Raw genomic sequence first — 20,484 nt, forward strand, 5'->3', positions numbered from 1 at the left:
CCCCGTGGCTCTAGGTTCCGTCTGGTCTAACTAAAAATCATAAATAAATGTTATTATGCATGCACCACTATGACAAAGATGGGAAGATTATCGTCGGCACTGTGTCATAGAAACTGTGGCCAGACAGGAATCTGTGACTCAATGCATGAAAACGATATGTGGGAGTGCCATGGGGGCTACTGCGAAGTGGTGCTAATTAAATGTTGGGGAGGAGATTAACCTTTCACGAATGGATCAGAAATGGATGACTTTGGGATTTATGGTGGCTATGCGCAAAATTAAGTGGTTGTGGAGGGCGGACATGGCACCACAATTCATTGATTGGGAAAAGGGCATGGACCGGTGCATCCTCGCAGAGAGGGCAGTCTATGAAGGGAGGGAATGTCCAAAGAAGGTGGCAAATATTTGGGGTAATGGAATGACCATCTGTGTGGCCTCTGTCCCCTTATTGAAAGTACTGATTTTGATACAGTGTGTTGAGGATAACAGACCTCTCCTTATGCCCTGTGATATATCTGAGCGTGGATGGGGGTGACTTGGTGGGCCAAAGGGATTTTTGACTTGTACGATAATGTTGTGGTGCTACAATATATTATTACTCTCCCTTTACTTTTGCGCATGTCTTTGTTTGCTCTTCTTGCATATAAAAAGATCTTTCAAAAAAACAAAATCAATTTCCTACATCCTGGAATTATGCTATGACCCCAAGCACCATAGGCATACTTCATGAAGGTCTGTCACCGAAATCTGTTTGAGACAGTCCATACACCGCTTGAACACTGTTGCATTAGTAGGTGACCTTTTTCACTGAACATTGGAATTTGTTTGCAAAAAGGGTCTTAAAAAAAAGAGCAGCTCTGGATCTGCGTCCGAAGGCTCAGAAAGAAAGGAACAATACACATGGGTGGCTTGTAAATGAGGCTCCCGTCAAAGCTCCTGGAGTGGATCAACATCGACTGGAGCCTCACGATGCCGCCTACCAATGTGCAGGAGCCCTGCTTTAAGTTTCCAGATCCAGTCGTAGTATTCACAAAGTGATGAATCGGAGGTTAAATACTCCCGTTAGAACAGAGTGTATATTATTTATGATAACACATATCGCATTTACATATTATCCATTTTGCGCAGAATCAATTGCAGCAAAGGATCAACATGTTCTCTAATTTCTAAAAATTAATAGAGGGACAATTACCTAAATCCCTGCAGCTGGAGAGTGAGACTAAGAATGTGGAGGCAAAGAAATTACACCTTTCATTTTTTTTAATTGATTTTTACTTTTGCTAGAAAATAATTCAGCATGTCACCCTTTAGACAAGACAGAAAGGGTTCACATAGATAATGAATTGTAAAAAACACATGATAGTCACCTACTTGGGATAACTCACACCACATGCTTACTCCTCCATTGGCTACTTTGTCAGTGAGTATGAAGTACAATTTGCTAATCGTAAGGCGTAATGTGCAAGACTTTGTCAGTTTTGCAATTGTGTTTACAACACCTGTATGACAAAAAGAAAAATAAGGTTGAGTGAAAATCATAAATGAATAAAGAAATCTTTAGAAAGGTATGTATTATTTTTTTACAGAAAACACAGTTTGCAAAATAACCAGACACAATTACATGCAGTGAAGTATAATACAGGTATTAAGGAAAAACCAAGTAATTCAACAGTGAATGCTATTAAGATGATAGTGACCAGGAAAAATCTCGAAAGTTAGACTAATTCAATATTCATTTTTCAACAGAAGCCTCAACAAATGTATACATTGTTACATACATCAAGGCAGAAGACTAGGTGGAAGAACACACAGAGCATATGTATACTAATATCTCAGTTTTTCTATCTCAAAACTGGGTGGCCTGTACATCCAGAAGCAAGAGGAGTACTAGGAGGGAGCCCGCAATGGCAATTAATCACTTTGGCATTCAGCTGGTGTAATAAACAACATGAAAGCCGGGCAGCCAGACTTTGCAGCAAATTTTGTGTTACCCCTGCTGCTAGCACAACTACAATAAACAGGCTATATGGGAATGCATACATGAGTAAATGGGGTAAACAAGATGTGATGATTTACGACTAACAACACATACATGCAGAATGGGGGCACAGACAGTACTTTTCGCAGGGTCAAATAGCTTGGCAGTTCCACTCCAGACTCCCTATAACACTGGGCCTTAGATGCAAGCAAGGGGCAGCCACCACTCATAAGCCAAAACTACCATCTATAGGATATGGTCACATGGGGGTTGGTAATGGTGGACGTAGAGTGACATCAGAATGGGATGGCAGTTGCTAACAAAAATGACAACTAGAGGCACAACCAACTGGAGGACAGCACATATAGCGTAGTGCTGACGAGTGGCCATTTTAGCTGCTGAGTCAGGGGTGGCTAATAGGCATGGCAAACTAGGGGCTTCAGACACAAGCACAGAACCGGCCCCAAAGCTTGGGTCTGCCAGGGTCACAAAAAGGTTGGCAGAAGTGTGTGCAAGGAGCCAGTGAAAGCCTAAGCGGGGCCACACAAATTCAAGGGGTAGATTGGCAAGTAGAAACAGTGCTACAAATGCAAGTGATGGGTGTGCATGGGTCTATGGGGGCTGACCAGCAGGGCACAATAAGTCCTGCTGTTACATGGGCACAGGAGCAAAACCAACCCTGCATTAATGGGCCAGCATCCTAGTGCTTTCTTCAGGTCATCCCCAAGTGATTACCTCTATGATGGCGTATCAAAAGGTTAAGGTAGCTTTTTACCACTGTCAATTGAAGAGACAATTTGGCAAAAAAATTATTAACTTATTATCTCTGATGGAAATCCATCAAGCAGGATTGGGCCTGCTAAACCATGAAAAGAAAGAGGAGGATAAGAAAGAAATGCACAAAGTTAGAAAAGAAAACTAGCTAAAGGCTTTCTGGATAATGGAATGCATAATATTAGAGAAGTTCCCGCAGAGCACAGCACCACTATCGCTGTACGAGCATAAGATACATGAGGCACAGAAGATGTGAAGGGTGTTGCATGGTGGAGGTACAACCAGGGATTTAGGCTCAAATACAGAGTGGCTTAGCATTGTATGGAGTCATCAGGATTTGGCGGGATGCACCCACAAAATGGTAGAAGACAGGAAAAGGGTAAACCAGACCACACAGCTCTTTTGGTACCCAGCTAGAAAAGCAAAGCAGGATAAGTCCACGCCTGGGGCAAAATTCAAACTATATGTTGGGAGTAAATCACCGGGAGGGGCCTCGGTGATATGCTGAAAATTTGAAAAAAGGCATTGTAAATGTTGTCCAGATTGTAAATTCAGGGACGTCTCCGGTGCAAGAGGGGGCTGGCACCCAGCCAAAGAATGTGGAAATGGGGGCTGAGAAGTCATCCTCCCTCAGACATAGCAATATCTGGGTGAAGGAGATGGGTGGTCAATATAGGTGCAAATGGGACAAGCAAAGGAATCTATGCATTGTCCTAATGCATATGAAACATTTCCTCTCCCCCTCAGGTAACTACTCAACATATATTACAGACCAGAAGAGGCACACCGCTTAATTGTTGGGTTTTAAGAAGGGTTTAAATCCCTTACAATGGGCGAAAGTGGACTGGTTTAGCAGGAACCTGAAAACAGTTAAGAAACATGCAGGGGTTATGAGACAGAAACTGCAGAAGGAGCAGCGGCTAGATCATGTTAAGGGCCCTTTTGGGTAGCCAATACATCCAGACATTATAATATTTCTATAGGTGATTGGCCCAACGAAAGCGCCATGTCAGCTCAGGCTCCTTCTTTGGGCCAATCACCAATTCCCTGAATAGCAGCTCAGGCTGATTCACCATCTATCTGAACCCCAATGGGAAATCTGTCAATGACTGGATAGATCAAGAGCGGTGCTCAGTTGCCTATGCAACAATTGAGGAAAGTATTAATGTGGTAAAAAAAAAAAACACACACACACACACACAAAAACGCTATCATTGGTTTGTTAATGGCAAACACGGACAGTGAGTCAGCTTTCCAGCTCATACAGGTCCTCCAAGACAGCTTTCACCTGTTAAATTGCTTATTCAAAAAACAATACTATTATGATATGTCTAATTTTCATATTTCGTGGCCTTAGGTACATTTTTGGAACAGGCATTGAGCAAGTGGCATCAGAAGGAGGGTAAGCTTCATTAAATAAATGAGGGGTCTCCAAACTTTTCTGTAATAAGAGCTACTTATTTTCAATGAAAATCATGCAGAGCTACTAACATTATTAGTGTTGTTTAGTGACCACATCAGACAAGATTAAATTAGAGTCTACCCAATGCAAAACTGTCAGCACTGACCACTTCAGTGAATCATGCAGGATCATCAGTAGTAACGAACAAGTTACTTACCTTCGGTAACGCTTTTTCTGGTGGATACAGTATCTGCCTGTGGATTCCTCACCTTGTGAATATCCCCTGCGCGATCATTCCACGGAACTTTTTTCCCCAGCTCTCTATGCCGACGTGGTCGACGTCATAATGCATCGGCTCCGCTCGCGACTCCGTGTGACGTCACCGGAGCCATAAGAGAGCCACGTCGGTGTGATGACGTCAGTTCCACCTATTTTTTCCGTGCCTCCGAGGCGCGGATAAATGTGTCCGGATCACAATTACTTCGCTATTGTAATAACTGCTGATTTATACACTGTCATTCCTATCTTCTACTTTCTCCTAGTTTTTGTTTCGTATCACAGATAACTCTGTATGGACGATAAGAAACTACATAGGAGACTCTCTGTCCCCATCGTATGAATTATGATCACTACATATAGGAGCGATCTCATCTTTTTTCACAACTTGGTAGGTATAATACTCACCCACCATATTTATGGTATCGCTTGGATTTCTAGGTGGAATATGCACTAAATCTTTAATTACTTCACTACCCTCTCCAAATAATTAGTGTAGATCGAATAAATACAACTTATGACAGTGTAGACCTATTTCTTTATTTCCTTCCTTCCTTCCGTCTTAGATTCTTTGACTACTTGATGCTCATGCAAGATTATTATCGGGAGATTATCCCAAATATAAAATGTAATATTGTAAAGCTTTGTTTTTAGAGTGGGGTCTATTGAGATATTATGGACATGTGGAATGACGTAATAACCTTCATGATGTTTGTGTTAGGTTATAATTCACTTTTCTGAAATTAGAGATTTATGAGAAATGTTTGTCATAGTGTAGGCTTTGCTTGTTAGATCGTCATTTATTGTATGACATTTTTAATTGTTATATATTTTTGTATTTGTAATTATATGTCTATGTATTTTTAACAGCCCTGAAGAAGTCCTGTTTCAGGACGAAACGCGTCGGCTGTATCGCACTGTATTGTCCACTGAACTTGGAATAAAGAGACTAAAATCGAGGAATACTCTGTCTTCTTGAATTGAATTTTACCTATATACACTGTTACTATTGGATTGTTTTACAAATGTGTGGTGCATCTTAGCTTTTGTTTTATTCATTTGATTAAGTTCCCCAGGGAACTAGCATTGTAACAGTGGGTGCTATTCAGAATGCACACATCCCCCTAATCTATGTGTGATAACACTTCATTGAGGGAAACACTTTAAAGGGTAACATTAGAATCAGGTGCTGTTAATTAGAAGGTCCCATTGTTAGTTTCATTAGTATTCTGGTATTACTTCCCTTCGGTGGCACTGATTAAACCTTGGATAATTTTATATGAATAAATTTGAACTTTAATTATTTCTCTAAAGTTCAATCATGCCTACATTTAAAGACAGACGACAGGAGTTGGCCCAAGATTTATTTGCCACTGGACAAAAACAGAGTGGCTCCAATACAAATGCCCCAGTCATAGAGGGCTTAAAAATAAAATTTCAACGACTAGAAAAGCTAAAAAAACATGAGATGTCCAGGTGGTGGGACGGCACCACCTTGGAAAAATATATAGAGAATGAAAAGATTCCACGAGGTCTTCGGATCTTAATCTTCCCCACATTTGAGGATCTAAGCAAAGAACAGCTGGAAGATTGGGAGGGTAACCTTCGCAATGCATCATTTAATATGATGAGAATTTTGATAAAGAATGCAGAGATCAAGGGAGCAAAATTACAACAGGAAATTGAAGAACTAGAAAAAGAAATTGAAACATCAGAACTTAAGGGAACCGTCAAAAAGAATTATGCAGTTTTGGATGGAATCCTTGAAGGATATCAAATATATCTAAGAGACAAAAAGGTAAAGAAGATAAAGAGGGATGACAAGGATTACAAAGATGGTAGGGTCTACACATTCTCCCACAAATATGATAATATTAAGACACCAGGGGAGGGAAAAAGACAAAGGGAGGAGACGTTAGAACTAGCCTCTGCAAGTAGCATAACCTCTATTTCATCGGCAGTTAGCTCAGCAACCACAGAAGACTCGGTGGGGGCTGTAGAGGGTGAAACAAGGGCCAATACTTTTTTATTGGAAATGGAGAGGCTAAAATTAAGTGCAAAAACTATGCCAAAAGATCAAAAACAAGAAGGGGAGGGAGGAAATGGCAGAAATCAAAACAAAGACAACGACAACAAGAAATCGAAACTAGAGCCGGGGGCCAGAGTAACGAGATCCAAGAGAACAGGGAAATAATGGGAGCCAATGATGAAGGGACTTTGAAAACATTCATTGCAAACCTTTCCAATAGAGAATTGTCTAGAGATGAAATATCTATCTTGAATAAGGGACTGGGATTTTGTCCTAACCAACTTGGTGGTGATGTTGATATTTTTGTGGATTTATTCAAGTTTGTCAGATTGCTCAAAGATCATTTCATACGTAACCCACCGATTTGTAACCAACCCTCTAATGAAACAGCTTTGTCTTCGTATACTGTACAAGAAATAAAAACAATTCAAACAATGATGTCCATAGAGTTGGAAACTTCAATTGATATGGAATCTGTATGCGATGAACTCAATGTAGTTGAAAATACATGTATCGATAGTGGGTTGAAATCAAAATCTAAGTTTATACCCATTGGCACACATCCCAACATAGATATCTTTTTTGAAAGGGTCACACAAGGTTTTCATAAGCTCTTAGTGAATCCAATTCGTGCAAACAAACGTGCCCACAACTTGACATCTGGGGAAAAGGCAGCCCTGAAAGATCTGAGAACTGACCACACTATTGTCAGCTGCGAGGCGGACAAGGGGGGAAATGTGGTTGTGATGGAAAAGGGTAGTTATATGAAAGAAATAGAACGGCAACTCACGGACACTAATTATTACAGGAAAATCACAATAAACCCTATTAAAGCGCTGGGGGACCACATTAACATGAGACTATTGGAGTGGCGGGAGGATGGTTTGCTTAGTGATGACGAATGTAGATACCTTAAAGTGACAGAGCCATCTTTCCCCTGCATCTACATATTACCCAAAATAAATAAGGGCGGCCCTTTTCCACCTGGCCGCCCTATCATTTCAGGGATAAATTCACCCACAGAAAAACTTTCTGAATATGTGGACCAATATATCCAACCTTTGGTACAGAATTTACCTGCGTATATAAAAGATACGAAGGACATCCTAGGTAAATTTGAGGGCTTTACATGGTCCGAAACCCTAATGTTTGTTACCTTAGATGTAACAAGCTTGTATACCTGTATTAAAAAAGAGTTTGGCATTATAGCCTTACAAACCTTTTTGAGACAGAGAGCTGCGGATCACTTTCATCATAATGAGATGCTATTGGAGATGACAGACATCATCCTATCTAAGAACTATTTCCTCCATGATTCTAACTGGTATCATCAAATTCAGGGCACTGCCATGGGCTCCAGGTTTGCTCCTGCTTACGCCGGGCTCTTTATGGGCTGGTTTGAGCGAGGGCATGCCTGGGGTAGACATGCGACGACATGGATGCAACGTGTAATTTTTTGGGGCAGGTACATTGATGACGTTATTATACTCTGGGATGGACTTGTAGAGGATCTGATGTCATATTATAACTACCTCAACGACAATCCATTCAATGTCAAATTTACCATAAATTACAGCTCTGAAAAAATCGACTTTGTGGATATAACCTTTTTTATCCAAGATAATCATATCCATAGCCGAACACATAGGAAGACCACAGCCTGTAATAGCACTCTACACTTTCAAAGCTCACACCCGCAACATGTGATCAAGAATATCCCCTACGGGAAAATGATCCACATGCGACGGAACTGCAGCATGGATGAGGACTTTACATTAAATCTAAGGGAAACGGAAAGACTGTTTTTGGAGAGGGGATACCCAGAACATATTCTGAGCGAAGCACAGAATAAAGCAAAAAAGATCTCTAGAACTACTACACTAGCTGTTAAACAAAAAAGGGTACCCAACAAGGGTCATATCTTGTTTAATACTCAATTCAACGAACAAAGTAGTAGGGTGTACAATGCTCTTAGGAAGCATTGGCATTTACTAACTGAAATACCGGGTTTAAATGACCAATTGGATAAAAGACCTAAAGTGACATACAGAAGAGGACAAAATCTGCGTGATATGCTTTGTCCAAGTTATGTCACAACCCCTAATAAACAAACCTGGCTTACCACAAAAACAATAGGGTTCTATACATGTAACAAATGTAGTGTCTGTAACTTAGGCATGAATAAGACTAAGAACTTCTGCTTCAATACCAGACGCAAATATACAATAGAACATCTCATTAATTGTAATTCGAAATACATAGTGTACATAATAGGCTGCCCCTGTAATAAAATCTATGTGGGCAGCACAAAAAGACCCCTAAAAGCTAGAATTCAAGAACATGCCCGAGCCATTCGGAATGGGGATATGAGGTACCCCCTGACCTTTCACATGCAGGAAAAACACTCCAGTGAAGACAATTTTTGGTTTATAGGCATAGACCATGTTCCAGGGGTGGAAACAGAGAGCTGGCACTCAGAAAGAAGGAAGCAGGCTGGATATGCAGATTACGGAGTGTAGAGTTGGGACATAACAGCGATAATGAGATGCATTATTTTTTATAAGGTATTTAAATGAGACATCTTCTGGTTCTGACTGTGGCATTTTCTCTATTAATCGCTGTTAACATTATATTCATATTGAACTGAAACTATGTAAATTTGTCTTTATACACTGTCATTCCTATCTTCTACTTTCTCCTTCTTTTTCTGATCATCTTCTTTTCCAAACATATGAAATCTAGTATTAAATCTATATAAATCAGTCTTTCCAGATACTATTATTTTATTAAATGTTACATTCTTGGTGTAGGTATTTAACCATACAGATTGCAATAACCTCATAATCTAAAATAACTAAGATGCAGATATAGAAGATTGTTATAAATAAATTATGTATGTATACAAAATAGGCCTATTTGATAATTCTATAGTATGTGTATGCTTTGAGTTGTCTGTACAATTATCCATACTGACACATTCTAAGATGGCCGCCATACAGTGAGTAATTCTCGTATGATCTTATTAGATCACTTCACTTACAATTCATTAGTAATAATTGGGAAGAAGAAATAGATCTTAATATATAATGACCTTTAATCCAGGAGTAATCGACATGCAGATACAAAATATCACCATAGGTAGACTATGTATGTATACAACTGGGATCGCTGTAATTGTCGCATGATCTGGAATTTATTGGCATTTGAATAAGAATCAGGAATGGATGTGAATAACGTGTACTTTTCGTTTTATACACAATCAGCAAATTATTTTGAGGTTTATTAAACATTACGCATAAAATCAGGCCGTTCTGATATACATTGCCGTTATCTTCTACCTCCTTATGGGTGTCTTATACAACCTAAGATGGCCACGATGTTCGCGCTGGTGGTCATGTGACTTACAAGGGTGCGTTACTTCGTGACTTGACAAAGGTGCTCATAATAGGAGAGTGCTACACCGTGAATTAATTCTAAGCATATTAGCACTCTCTTATTTAAATGAAATGTGTCGAACTTAAAATATAGATGTCCGATTGGCAGGCCGTTCTCATACACATTGCCGTTTTCTCTCTACCTCTTTATGGGTGTCTTATACAGCTTAAGATGGCCACGACGTAGGCGCTAATTGTCATGTGACTTATAAGGGGGCGTTACTTCGTGACCTAACACAGGTGCTCGAAATTTACCGGGTTACTTGAAACTATATAATGAAAGTGTTTCTGTTCAGGAGGTTGCCGGATCGAGGGACCTATCTCTTTGGTGCAGACTCTTTGCTGTTATTGATCGCGACTAGCATATTGCGTTAAGCACACGCTGGGATTCTTGCATCAGTGGGGTTGCAGGCTCCATAATCTCCACTTTAGGTTCTGGTGTAATTTTATTGGGGCTTGTAATTAAGAGAGAGGATTTTCTAACTCTTTTTTAGATGGGCTTAGTTTAAAACATCATGGAACTCTGTGATGGGATGTTGCTCGGATATGGGCTTGTTATATCATGACAGCTGTTATGAATGGTTGTTTTGTAGCACAGGGTGGTTATTAACAAAGGGGTTGGACGTTTTAGGACCGCCTTGGATGCCACGGACTAGGAATGCAGGCTGGCCTATCATTACGGAATATTCAACTCTCTGGGGCATAGCGAAGTATATGTACCCCAATTTGATTGTTACTCACAATAAAGGAGTAGTTATAGCCCGGTGATACTGGGATGGTCAAATGTCTAGCGTGCTGTAGCCCTTATGAGAGAGCTTAGGTATAATACAATCAGCAGTTATTACAATAGCGAAGTAATTGTGATCCGGACACATTTATATAACTGTGTGTCCAGTATATTGCAGCGCGTATGAGAGGGTTTGGATATAATATATTACGAATCGTTTTTTGTTCTGCTCTCTCATTCTAGATTTGATTATTTCTTTTCTCGAATACATGAGTGGATTACATCCTGTTATTAATATTATTGAAAAATTGAAAAATTCAAGGTCCTGAACATTCCATACATAGAGAAGGTATGCTATACATGGACTAACCACGTGCTCCTAGTACTAAACTCTAAATCAAATTAAATAATCTTTTTTATAGAGATAAAATTGTCTCTATGTTGACAATATGATATATGAATATAGCTATGCCTGCTTAAAAAACAACTCGTGCCCATCTATATGCTACATAAACATAAACAATACGTATACCATTTTTCAATGATAGTTTTTGTTTCGTATCACAGATAACTCTGTATGGACGATAAGAAACTACATAGGAGACTCTCTGTCCCCATCGTATGAATTATGATCACTACATATAGGAGCGATCTCATCTTTTTTCACAACTTGGTAGGTATAATACACACCCACCATATTTATGGTATCGCTTGGATTTCTAGGTGGAATATGCACTAAATCTTTAATTACTTCACTACCCTCTCCAAATAATTAGTGTAGATCGAATAAATACAACTTATGACAGTGTAGACCTATTTCTTTATTTCCTTCCTTCCTTCCGTCTTAGATTCTTTGACTACTTGATGCTCATGCAAGATTATTATCGGGAGATTATCCCAAATATAAAATGTAATATTGTAAAGCTTTGTTTTTAGAGTGGGGTCCATTGAGATATTATGGACATGTGGAATGACGTAATAACCTTCATGATGTTTGTGTTAGGTTATAATTCACTTTTCTGAAATTAGAGATTTATGAGAAATGTTTGTCATAGTGTAGGCTTTGCTTGTTAGATCGTCATTTATTGTATGACATTTTTAATTGTTATATATTTTTGTATTTGTAATTATATGTCTATGTATTTTTAACAGCCCTGAAGAAGTCCTGTTTCAGGACGAAACTCGTCGGCTGTATCGCACTGTATTGTCCACTGAACTTGGAATAAAGAGACTAAAATCGAGGAATACTCTGTCTTCTTGAATTGAATTTGACCTATATACACTGTTACTATTGGATTGTTTTACAAATGTGTGGTGCATCTTAGCTTTTGTTTTATTCATTTGATTAAGTTCCCCAGGGAACTAGCATTGTAACAGTGGGTGCTATTCAGAATGCACACATCCCCCTAATCTATGTGTGATAACACTTCATTGAGGGAAACACTTTAAAGGGTAACATTAGAATCAGGTGCTGTTAATTAGAAGAACCCATTGTTAGTTTCATTAGTATTGGCAAAGTATACACAGTATACAATATGCAACCAAATATACACTGTACATAAACAAAAGGAAAGCTAAACAAAATAAGCATTTCCTACAAATGTACCAGAAAGCATAACAACATCTCAAACAAGACAACTTTTAAGGTATACAAAGGTGGACAACGGGGAGGCGGGTGGGCCAGTGAGGAATCCACAGGCAGATACTGTATCCACCAGAAAAAGCGTAACCGAAGGTAAGTAACTTGTTTTTCTGATGGATACATCTGCCAGTGGATTCCTCACCTTGTGAATAGATTCCCACAGCAGTCCCCACTCCCGGAGGAGGGTGTCAACCTTCCTATACCAGAAAGTCTTGCAAGACAGAGCGCGCGAAGTGGCCCTCCCTCCTCATCTCAGAGTCCAAGCAATATTGCTTTGCGAAAGTATGGAGGGAGGCCCAAGTCGCGGCTTTACAAATATCTGCCACAGGAACACCCCGGGCCAGAGCAGATGTAGATGATGTAGCTGTAGTTGAATGAGCCCTAATACCCTCAGGAGGAACCTTACCAGCCAGGGCATAGCAGATCTTGATGGCAAGGATGATCCATCTTTATAGAGTGCGCTTGTGCACCGCTCTTCCTTTGAAATGTCCAACATAACCCACGAAGAGCTGATCGTCCAGACGATAGTCCTTCGTTCTGTCCAAGTAAAAGCTCACAGCTCTCTTTGGATCCAGGCGATGAAGCCTTTCCTCCTCCTTGGAGGGATGAGGAGGTGAATAAAAAACAGGGAGAGTAATAGACTGCCCCAAATGAAACAGAGTAACAACTTTGGGCAGGAAAGCAGCCCTGGTCCTGAGTACCATCCTTTCAGCATGTAATGTTAGAAAAGGGGGTTTAGAACTAAGAGCTTGAAGCTCACTCACCCTCCTTGCCGAGGTTATGGCTACAAGAAAGACCGTCTTAAAGGACAACAGCCTCAGAGGACAACTATGAAGAGGCTCAAGCGGGGACCCCATCAGAAAAGTTAAGACAAGATTAAGGTCCCACTGTGGCATTACAAAAGGAGTAAGAGGAAACTTGTTTGTAAGGCCTTTGATAAACCTCAGTACAACCGGAGATTTCAATAATGACGGTTGATCAGGTAGACATAGAAAAGCCGATAAGGCCGAAAGATAGCCCTTGACTGTGGCCACAGCACAGCCCTGCTGAGCCAAGGAAAGAGCAAACTGGAGCACCTCAGAAAGGTGGGCTTTTAAAGGGTCAATGGATCTCTCTCCACACAATTTTACAAACTTGGACCACCTGTAGGATTAAATGGACTTGGTGGAGTGTCGCCTGGCCGATAAAATAACATCCACCACATCAGGTGGGAGAGAGAAAGAACTCAGGTTGCCCCGTTCAATCTCCAGGCATGAAGGTGTAAGCTCTGGAGGTGGGGGTGTAGAACCTGCCCCTCCGACTGCGAGAGGAGGTCTGCCCTCAGAGGGAGACGGAGCGGAGGGCACGAGGAGAGGTGGAGAAGATCTGTGTACCACACCCTTCTTGGCCAATCCGGGGCGATCAATATAACTTGGGCCCGGTCTTGGCGAATCTTCCTCAGAACCCGAGGAATCAAGGGTATGGGAGGAAACGCGTAAAGGAGTTGTGAGCCCCAACTCAACTGAAACGCGTCCCCCAACGCCCCCTGCATCGGAAACTGGAGACTGCAGAACGACGGGCAGTGCGCGTTCTCGCGGGTGGCGAACAGGTCCACCCGAGAGGTTCCCCACGTCCGAAAGACATAACAAACCACCTCCGGATGGAGCCTCCACTCGTGGTCGGCGGAGAACTGCTGACTGAGACTGTCCGCACGCACGTTCAGCACCCCGGCCAGATGATTTGCCATCAGACAAATCCGATGGTCCTGAGCCCAGGACCAAAGACCCAGGGCCTCTCTGCAGAGACAATGCGACCCCACTCCTCCCTGCTTGTTGACATACTACATCGCAGTAGTGTTGTCCGCCAGGACTTGAACAGACTGACCGCGAAGGGAAGGGAGGAAGGCCTTGAGTGCCAAACGTATCGCCCGCAATTCCAAAAGGTTGATGTGAAGCAACCTCTCCTCTGGAGACCAAAGACCCTTGATCTCCAGATCCCCCAGAGGAGCACCCCACCCTAAGGTGGAGGCATCCATTATCACTGTGGCCACCGATGGAGGTAGATGGAAGGGCTTTCCTTGAGACAGATTGCCCTCCACGCTCCACCAAGATAGATCCGCTGCAGCTTCTCTGGAGATCCTCACAGACTCCCTGAGATCTCCGTTGTGCTGATACCACTGCCTGCGGAGGCACCACTGGAGCGCCCTCATGTGCCAGCGTGCATGGTTGACTAACAGAATGCAGGAGGCGAACAGACCGAGCAGGCGAAGGACCTTCAGAACTGGAACAACCGCTCCATTGTGGAATAAAGGGACCATCTCCTGAATGTCGAGAATTCTTTGAGGTGGAGGAAATGCTCGACACACAGTAGTGTCCAGTACCGCCCCTATGAACAGGTTGCGTTGAGAGGGCACCAGGTGAGATTTGGGCACGTTTATCGAAAAACCCAATTCGAATAACAGCTGAGACGTTACCTGCAGATGATGCTGCACCATCTCTGGGGACTCTGCCTTCAGAAGCCAGTCGTCCAGGTAGGGGAAAACCGGATTCCCCGACCTCCTGAGATGGGCCGCTACCACTGCCATCACCTTCGTGAAGACTCGAGGTGCGGTAGTAAGACCAAACGGGAGGACCGCAAACTGGTAATGTTGCGACCCAACCGTAAAACGGAGATACTTCCTGTGCGACTTCAGGATTGGGACATGGAAGTACGCGTCCTGCAAGTCGATTGACACCATCCAGTCTCCTTGCTGCAACGCTTGAAGAACCTGCTCAAGGGTCAGCATCTTGAATTTCTCCTGTTTCAGGTAAAAGTTCAAGACTGGGAGGTCCAGTATCGGACGCAATCTGCCGTCCTTCTTGGGAATCAGGAAATACCGGGAGTAGCATCCCTGACCCCTTTCCTGCTCCGGAACCACCTCTATCGCACCTTTTTGAAGCAAAGCGAGTACCTCCTTCTGCAGAAGAAGTAGATGGTCCTCTGAGCAGTAACCCTGGCAAGGAGGGTAAGGGGGAGGAAACTCCCGAAAGGGAAGGGCGTACCCAGTCTCCACGAGGTTTAAAACCCAAAGGTCGGTTGTAACAGATTTCCAACCCCGCCGAAAGTGGGAAACCCGACCCCCCACAGGTCTTACATGTTCCAGGATGGGGGATCTAGGGCTGCTTCCCTGAAGCTTCATTGGGAGCAGAGGAGGCAGAAGATGAAGAGGGGTTGCGGCCAGAACCTCTCCGACCTCTTTGTCTCCCTCTATAGGACCTATAGAGGGGATTCTTTTGTTGTTGCTGCTGCTGCTGCTGAGGCTGCCAGTAGGAGCGAAACGAAGACCTCCCGAAACCCCTGAATTTCTTAAGTCCAAATCCTTTAGTAGGAGCCTGCAGACCTAAAGATTTAGCTTTTACCCTACTCTCCTTAAATCTCTGTAGGGCAGAGTCAGCCATCTCACCAAAAAGTTTTTGTCCGTCAAAGGGCAAATCCACCAAGGTGGCCTGAACGTCCGTAGAGAAGCCAGACGAACGAAGCCACGCCTGCCTCCTAGTGGCTATAGACGACCCCATTATTCTCGCCACTGAATAAGCCGTATCAAGGCCCGACTGAATCACCTGTCTCGCAGCGGCCTGAGTATATGCGACCACCTCCATAAAGGACGCCTTATCACCGTCTGGCAGCTTAGGGGCTAAAGATTTCATCGAGTCCATCAAAGCATGAACATAGCGCCCTAGCAAGCACATGGCATTAGTGGACTTAAGCGCCATGCTCCCAGATGAAAAGGTTTTCTTAGCGGCTTGATCAACCTTTTTGGACTCCCTGTCCGCAGGAGTCTGAGGGAATGCTCCTGAAGCATGGTTCGAGCATGACGCCTGCACCACTAGACTTTCTGGCGAAGGGTGCGAAGATAGAAAATCTGGATCCCCAGGAGCCACCCTAGATCTTCTCGCCACCTGCCTGTAGACCGCTGGTGAAGATAGCGGCTTACGCCAGACTTCCACAATTGGCTCCAAAATAGCCTCATTGAAAGGCAGCAAAGGCTCACTGGTCGAGGTAGGCGAGTGTAACACCTCCGTCAGAAGGTTAGGCTTATACTCCGCAGAGGGCAACTGCAAATCCAACAGCTCTGCGGCCTTTTTTATCACCATATGATAGGGAGCCAGTTCCTGCGGCGGAGAGGACCTAGTAGAAGAATGCTCCCACTCCGAAGTCGTGTCCAGGCCACTAGCCTCCTGAATCCCCTCAAACTCAGAGAACGTGTCAACCTCACCTTCCTCCACCTCCACTCTATATCGTTCTTCATCCAAGACCCTTTGGGCCTCTCTTCTTGAGCGGATCCGTGGAACCGGCGTCGCCGGCGCCGTACACGGAGTCGGTGGAGCCAGAGGTGTCTAGGTCGGTGGCGCCAGAGTCGGGGTCGGCGGCGCCGGACGCGGCGCCGAGGTAGACGGCAACGGCATCGAAGAAGGCTCTGATGAAGGTCGATCCACTCGAAGCCGAGACGGATCCCCAGACGGCGCCGGAAACTGCCACGAAGGCGCCATCGGCAGGAAGGGCATAAACGGGGCCTGAGCGTAATGCTGCGGCACTCCCACAGTATAGGCCAAAGAACCCACGAGACCAGTAGGTGCACAAGATGGGAAGGCAGCCCGTTGGAAGATTCCATACATTGTATTAAAAAAATGTGACGAATCCATACCCGGAGCCGGGAACTGTGTATAATGGCCTGGTCCCGGATCCGTCTGCGGAGTACCTGGTACCGGCGCCGCAGTGTCCTCCACAGGCGCCGCAGGCTCATCGGGCTCTAGAGAAGGCTCTTCTCCTTGCTCTTGCTCAGCCTCAGAAGCCGAAGACTCCACTGGAACCGGTGACGGCGCCAGGGACTGCGCCGGAGACTGCGCTGGAGCCCGCTTCGGCGAAGGAGATCCCACAGGAGACTTAGAAGGAGAAGGAGAAGGAGATATATCCTTACTTCGGCATCGAGGCGAAGTCGATCTCGACGCCTTGCTCTTCGAAGACCGGCGCCGAGAGGAATGCTTCATTTTCTTATGGTGTTTCTTCGACTTCGAAGAATGCGAAGTTGACGACTCCGGCCTCGATCTCTCCTTCTTCCTACCTCTCTTCTCCTTTTTGGCCATGAAGAGCTTCGCCTCCCTTTCTTTCAACGCCTTGGGATTCATCCTCCTACAGCTGGAACAATCTTCCACGTCGTGGTCGGATGAAAGGCACCACAAACAATCATCATGGGGGTCTGTCATAGACATGTGGCCCCCACATTCCCTACAGGGTTTAAAACCCGACTTCCTTGTCGAAGACATGACACATTTTTTCCAATAGTAACACCAAACGACGAAAAAGGAGCAGGAGAGTGCTGAAAAAACCGTTGCGCGTCGACGGCGCGGAAAAAAGGGAACTGACGTCATCACGCCGACGTGGCTCTCTTATGGCTCCGGTGACGTCATACGGTGTCGCGAGCGGAGCCAATGCATTATGACGTCGACCACGTCGGCGTAGAGAGCTGGGGAAAAAAGTACTGTGGAATGCTGGCGCAGGGGATATTCACAAGGTGAGGAATCCACTGGCAGATGTATCCACCAGAAACAAAAAACAGCTTTAGCACGGGTATTCCACAACAGCCCTAGCTGCAAAACCCCTGGTACAAACATTTAAAATAAGAGTAATAAGTCTCCCCTGGGAAACATGATTTATCACTCAAATATCAGCGTTAAATATGTTTTGGAAATTCAACCGTTTTTCTCCAAACATCTGCTTATGAGTTTTGAAAATACACACATTTTCATCTCAAATAAATTGCTTTCAATTTTTAGTATTCATATGGTAATTCAACGAAGCAATATCGTCTAATTTAGTAGGCTCATAGGAGAGACACTTACAAGGATCAACCAGTAGCTCACGAGCTACTTGTTGCGGACGCCTGAAGATGATTTCATCTTTGTAGGGGCACCAGGCACCTTACAGTGCAGAAAACATACCTGAATCCTTCTCACTGCTCTCTGGTACTTTAGGGGGGTGCCAGTAGCAAAAGACTAGACAATAGGCCCAACATCTAAGCGGACATTCCTTCGGAAGGAGCTGGATTCAGTGCAAGATATCTGTCGGTTGCACCAGGAAATGGGAACAGAGTTGAAATAAGCGGTGGGGAATATGGCTGCAAAAGCAAAGCTAGGTGAAATACAGGAGCTCCCGGGTAAACTTAAATTTGCTGCGAGAGAGTGACCTCAGCTGTCAGGGCCTAAGAAAAGCAGCTTTGGAGGCTCGCTGTTGTACTTGTTTATGTTGCTCTGGGGACAAAATAAGCATTGTAGATTCTGCTCACAAAGGAATTTTGGATTAAGTAAAGTAGTACACCTGTAGTAGCCTTTTGCATACTCTTATATACCTTTCTAAATTGACCTCAAAACATATAAAATGGGAAATAAAATGCCAATATCCTTTTATGACTGTGCAGTCTTTGTATTTTTACTAGTAGAACATTGGACATTTGAGGACCGATTCCCCAAAGCATGTAAGAGTACTTAAAAGTGTAATCTAGTAATACTACTTCCCATACTCATAAATGATTTTGTTACTCAGCTTCTTAGATGTGTTGTCTTGGCCCCCAACAAAATATCCTGGGCGTTGGGCTACAGAGATTCTGTACCCTGAATCATACATGAAGACAATACAATCAAAATTCTTTGTCCTAGATACAGCACAGGCACCCTGAAAAATACATGGAGGGCTCCACAAGTACAAGCGTTTGAACTTCAGAATCCTCTCGACGGTCGAGGTGTTTCAAAAAGCCATTCACAAGACCATCTGGACAAGGAGTCATTAATGCCAGCAACAACATTTTAATACATACCTCTTCCATTCCTCTGCACCACTGATGCTCGCTAGAAGTTCATGAGCAAGTCTCCGAGTATGACCTAAGTATACATCATAGTAAATGTGAAGAATACACTGGAATTCTTTAGCTACGTTTCTCCCATCAAGTTGTTCATGTGAGTGCAAAGAAGGGACAGGATATTAAAAACAGTCACTTCACCAAAAACACCATGAAGATGCAGTTTTCTGACACTTCATACCGAATCTGGTGACCATCACAGAGACCCTTGGTGAGCTCACCTAGCCAAAAACGGCAATGCCCCTATTCCAGGAGACACAATCAAGCATTCTAAGCTATCAAAGATGCTTTTCACCAAGATGGACTATGAAACACTTCAAACTCACTAAAAGCAATGAACTCGTGGTTGATGCAAGCCAGTGGGACTATGGGCAGTACTGCTGCAGCAACAGTCAAGAGAAGAAGGGGCATCCAGGGTTTTGGCATGCACAGCCCTCACTTGCACAGTGTAGACACTCAAATAGAGTGTTAAGCCACAGTACACAAATGAGACTGCCAACACTTCCACGTGTGTCTGCTTTGCCACCACTCTGAAATGGTAATAGGCCACAATCTGCCTTTGTTTTGGTGACACTGAGGTATACAAAAAAGTGATGGATGGAATACTTGAACTAATCTCAGCCACTGGTAATTACCCAGGGCCGCATCCCAGTCCGTTGTTATACTGCATAGCATGCCACCTCAGTTTGGACCCCGCCATGTGCAAATCAACCTTCAGCTTGCTCTGATGAGAACAGTCCAGCTCCAACTTCCTGAACGGGAACACAAGCAACCCAGAACCAGTTTTTGCAGGACTCATCAGCCAGATATAGCTTAGTTCCAGTGGCACTGTATGTCCAGAGCTCACGTGTTCCAGTTCAGAGCAGCCCTAACGAACTGCCACTGGTCGAGATTAATGCAAGCATTCTTTCCATCACCTTATTTTTGATTCCTTTGTTTTGGGCACAACACCTCACTTACGCCCTTCTTCAAAAAGTAGACCCACCAACTAAATATGTGCACCTCCAACCTCATGTACAACCCAGAGGTCAACAATCTGGCAGGCTCTTTGTACAACACACGCTATATAAATGCAAACCTTTCTCCCGCTATCCCTCCACTATCCTTCTCAATCCAAATAACTGACTAACATACTAACATATCCACCACTCAAATTACTTTCATATTTTCACTATAATAATTCATCACTAATCCTTTATGGGTTCCTGAGTAGCATGCTGCTCACCGAAAAACCGCTTTGACGCCTCGTCAGGGGTAGTAAGTGCTATATAAATGCAATTACAATACATGTTTGATTACAACTGGTGCATTACCAATAGGCCTGTCTCTTGAAGAAATTAAAGTGAGAAAA

At 43.5% G+C, this 20,484-nt stretch overlaps 1 protein-coding gene across 1 annotated transcript in view; it reads right to left on the reverse strand.

Annotated features, from left to right (window-relative positions):
• The window catches only part of HUS1 (HUS1 checkpoint clamp component), a 210,935-nt gene that overhangs the window by 172,178 nt on the left and 18,273 nt on the right, over positions 1-20,484 (reverse strand). Inside the window, exon 2 of the mRNA XM_085607393.1 lies at positions 1,372-1,499. Within this exon, the coding sequence (XP_085463519.1) occupies positions 1,372-1,499 (128 nt within the window). The remainder of the gene's footprint in view (positions 1-1,371; positions 1,500-20,484) is intronic.

The sequence above is a fragment of the Triturus cristatus genome, chromosome 5_2, assembly GCF_964204655.1.
Source record: "Triturus cristatus chromosome 5_2, aTriCri1.1, whole genome shotgun sequence".
Classification (NCBI taxonomy): Eukaryota; Metazoa; Chordata; class Amphibia; order Caudata; family Salamandridae; genus Triturus; species Triturus cristatus.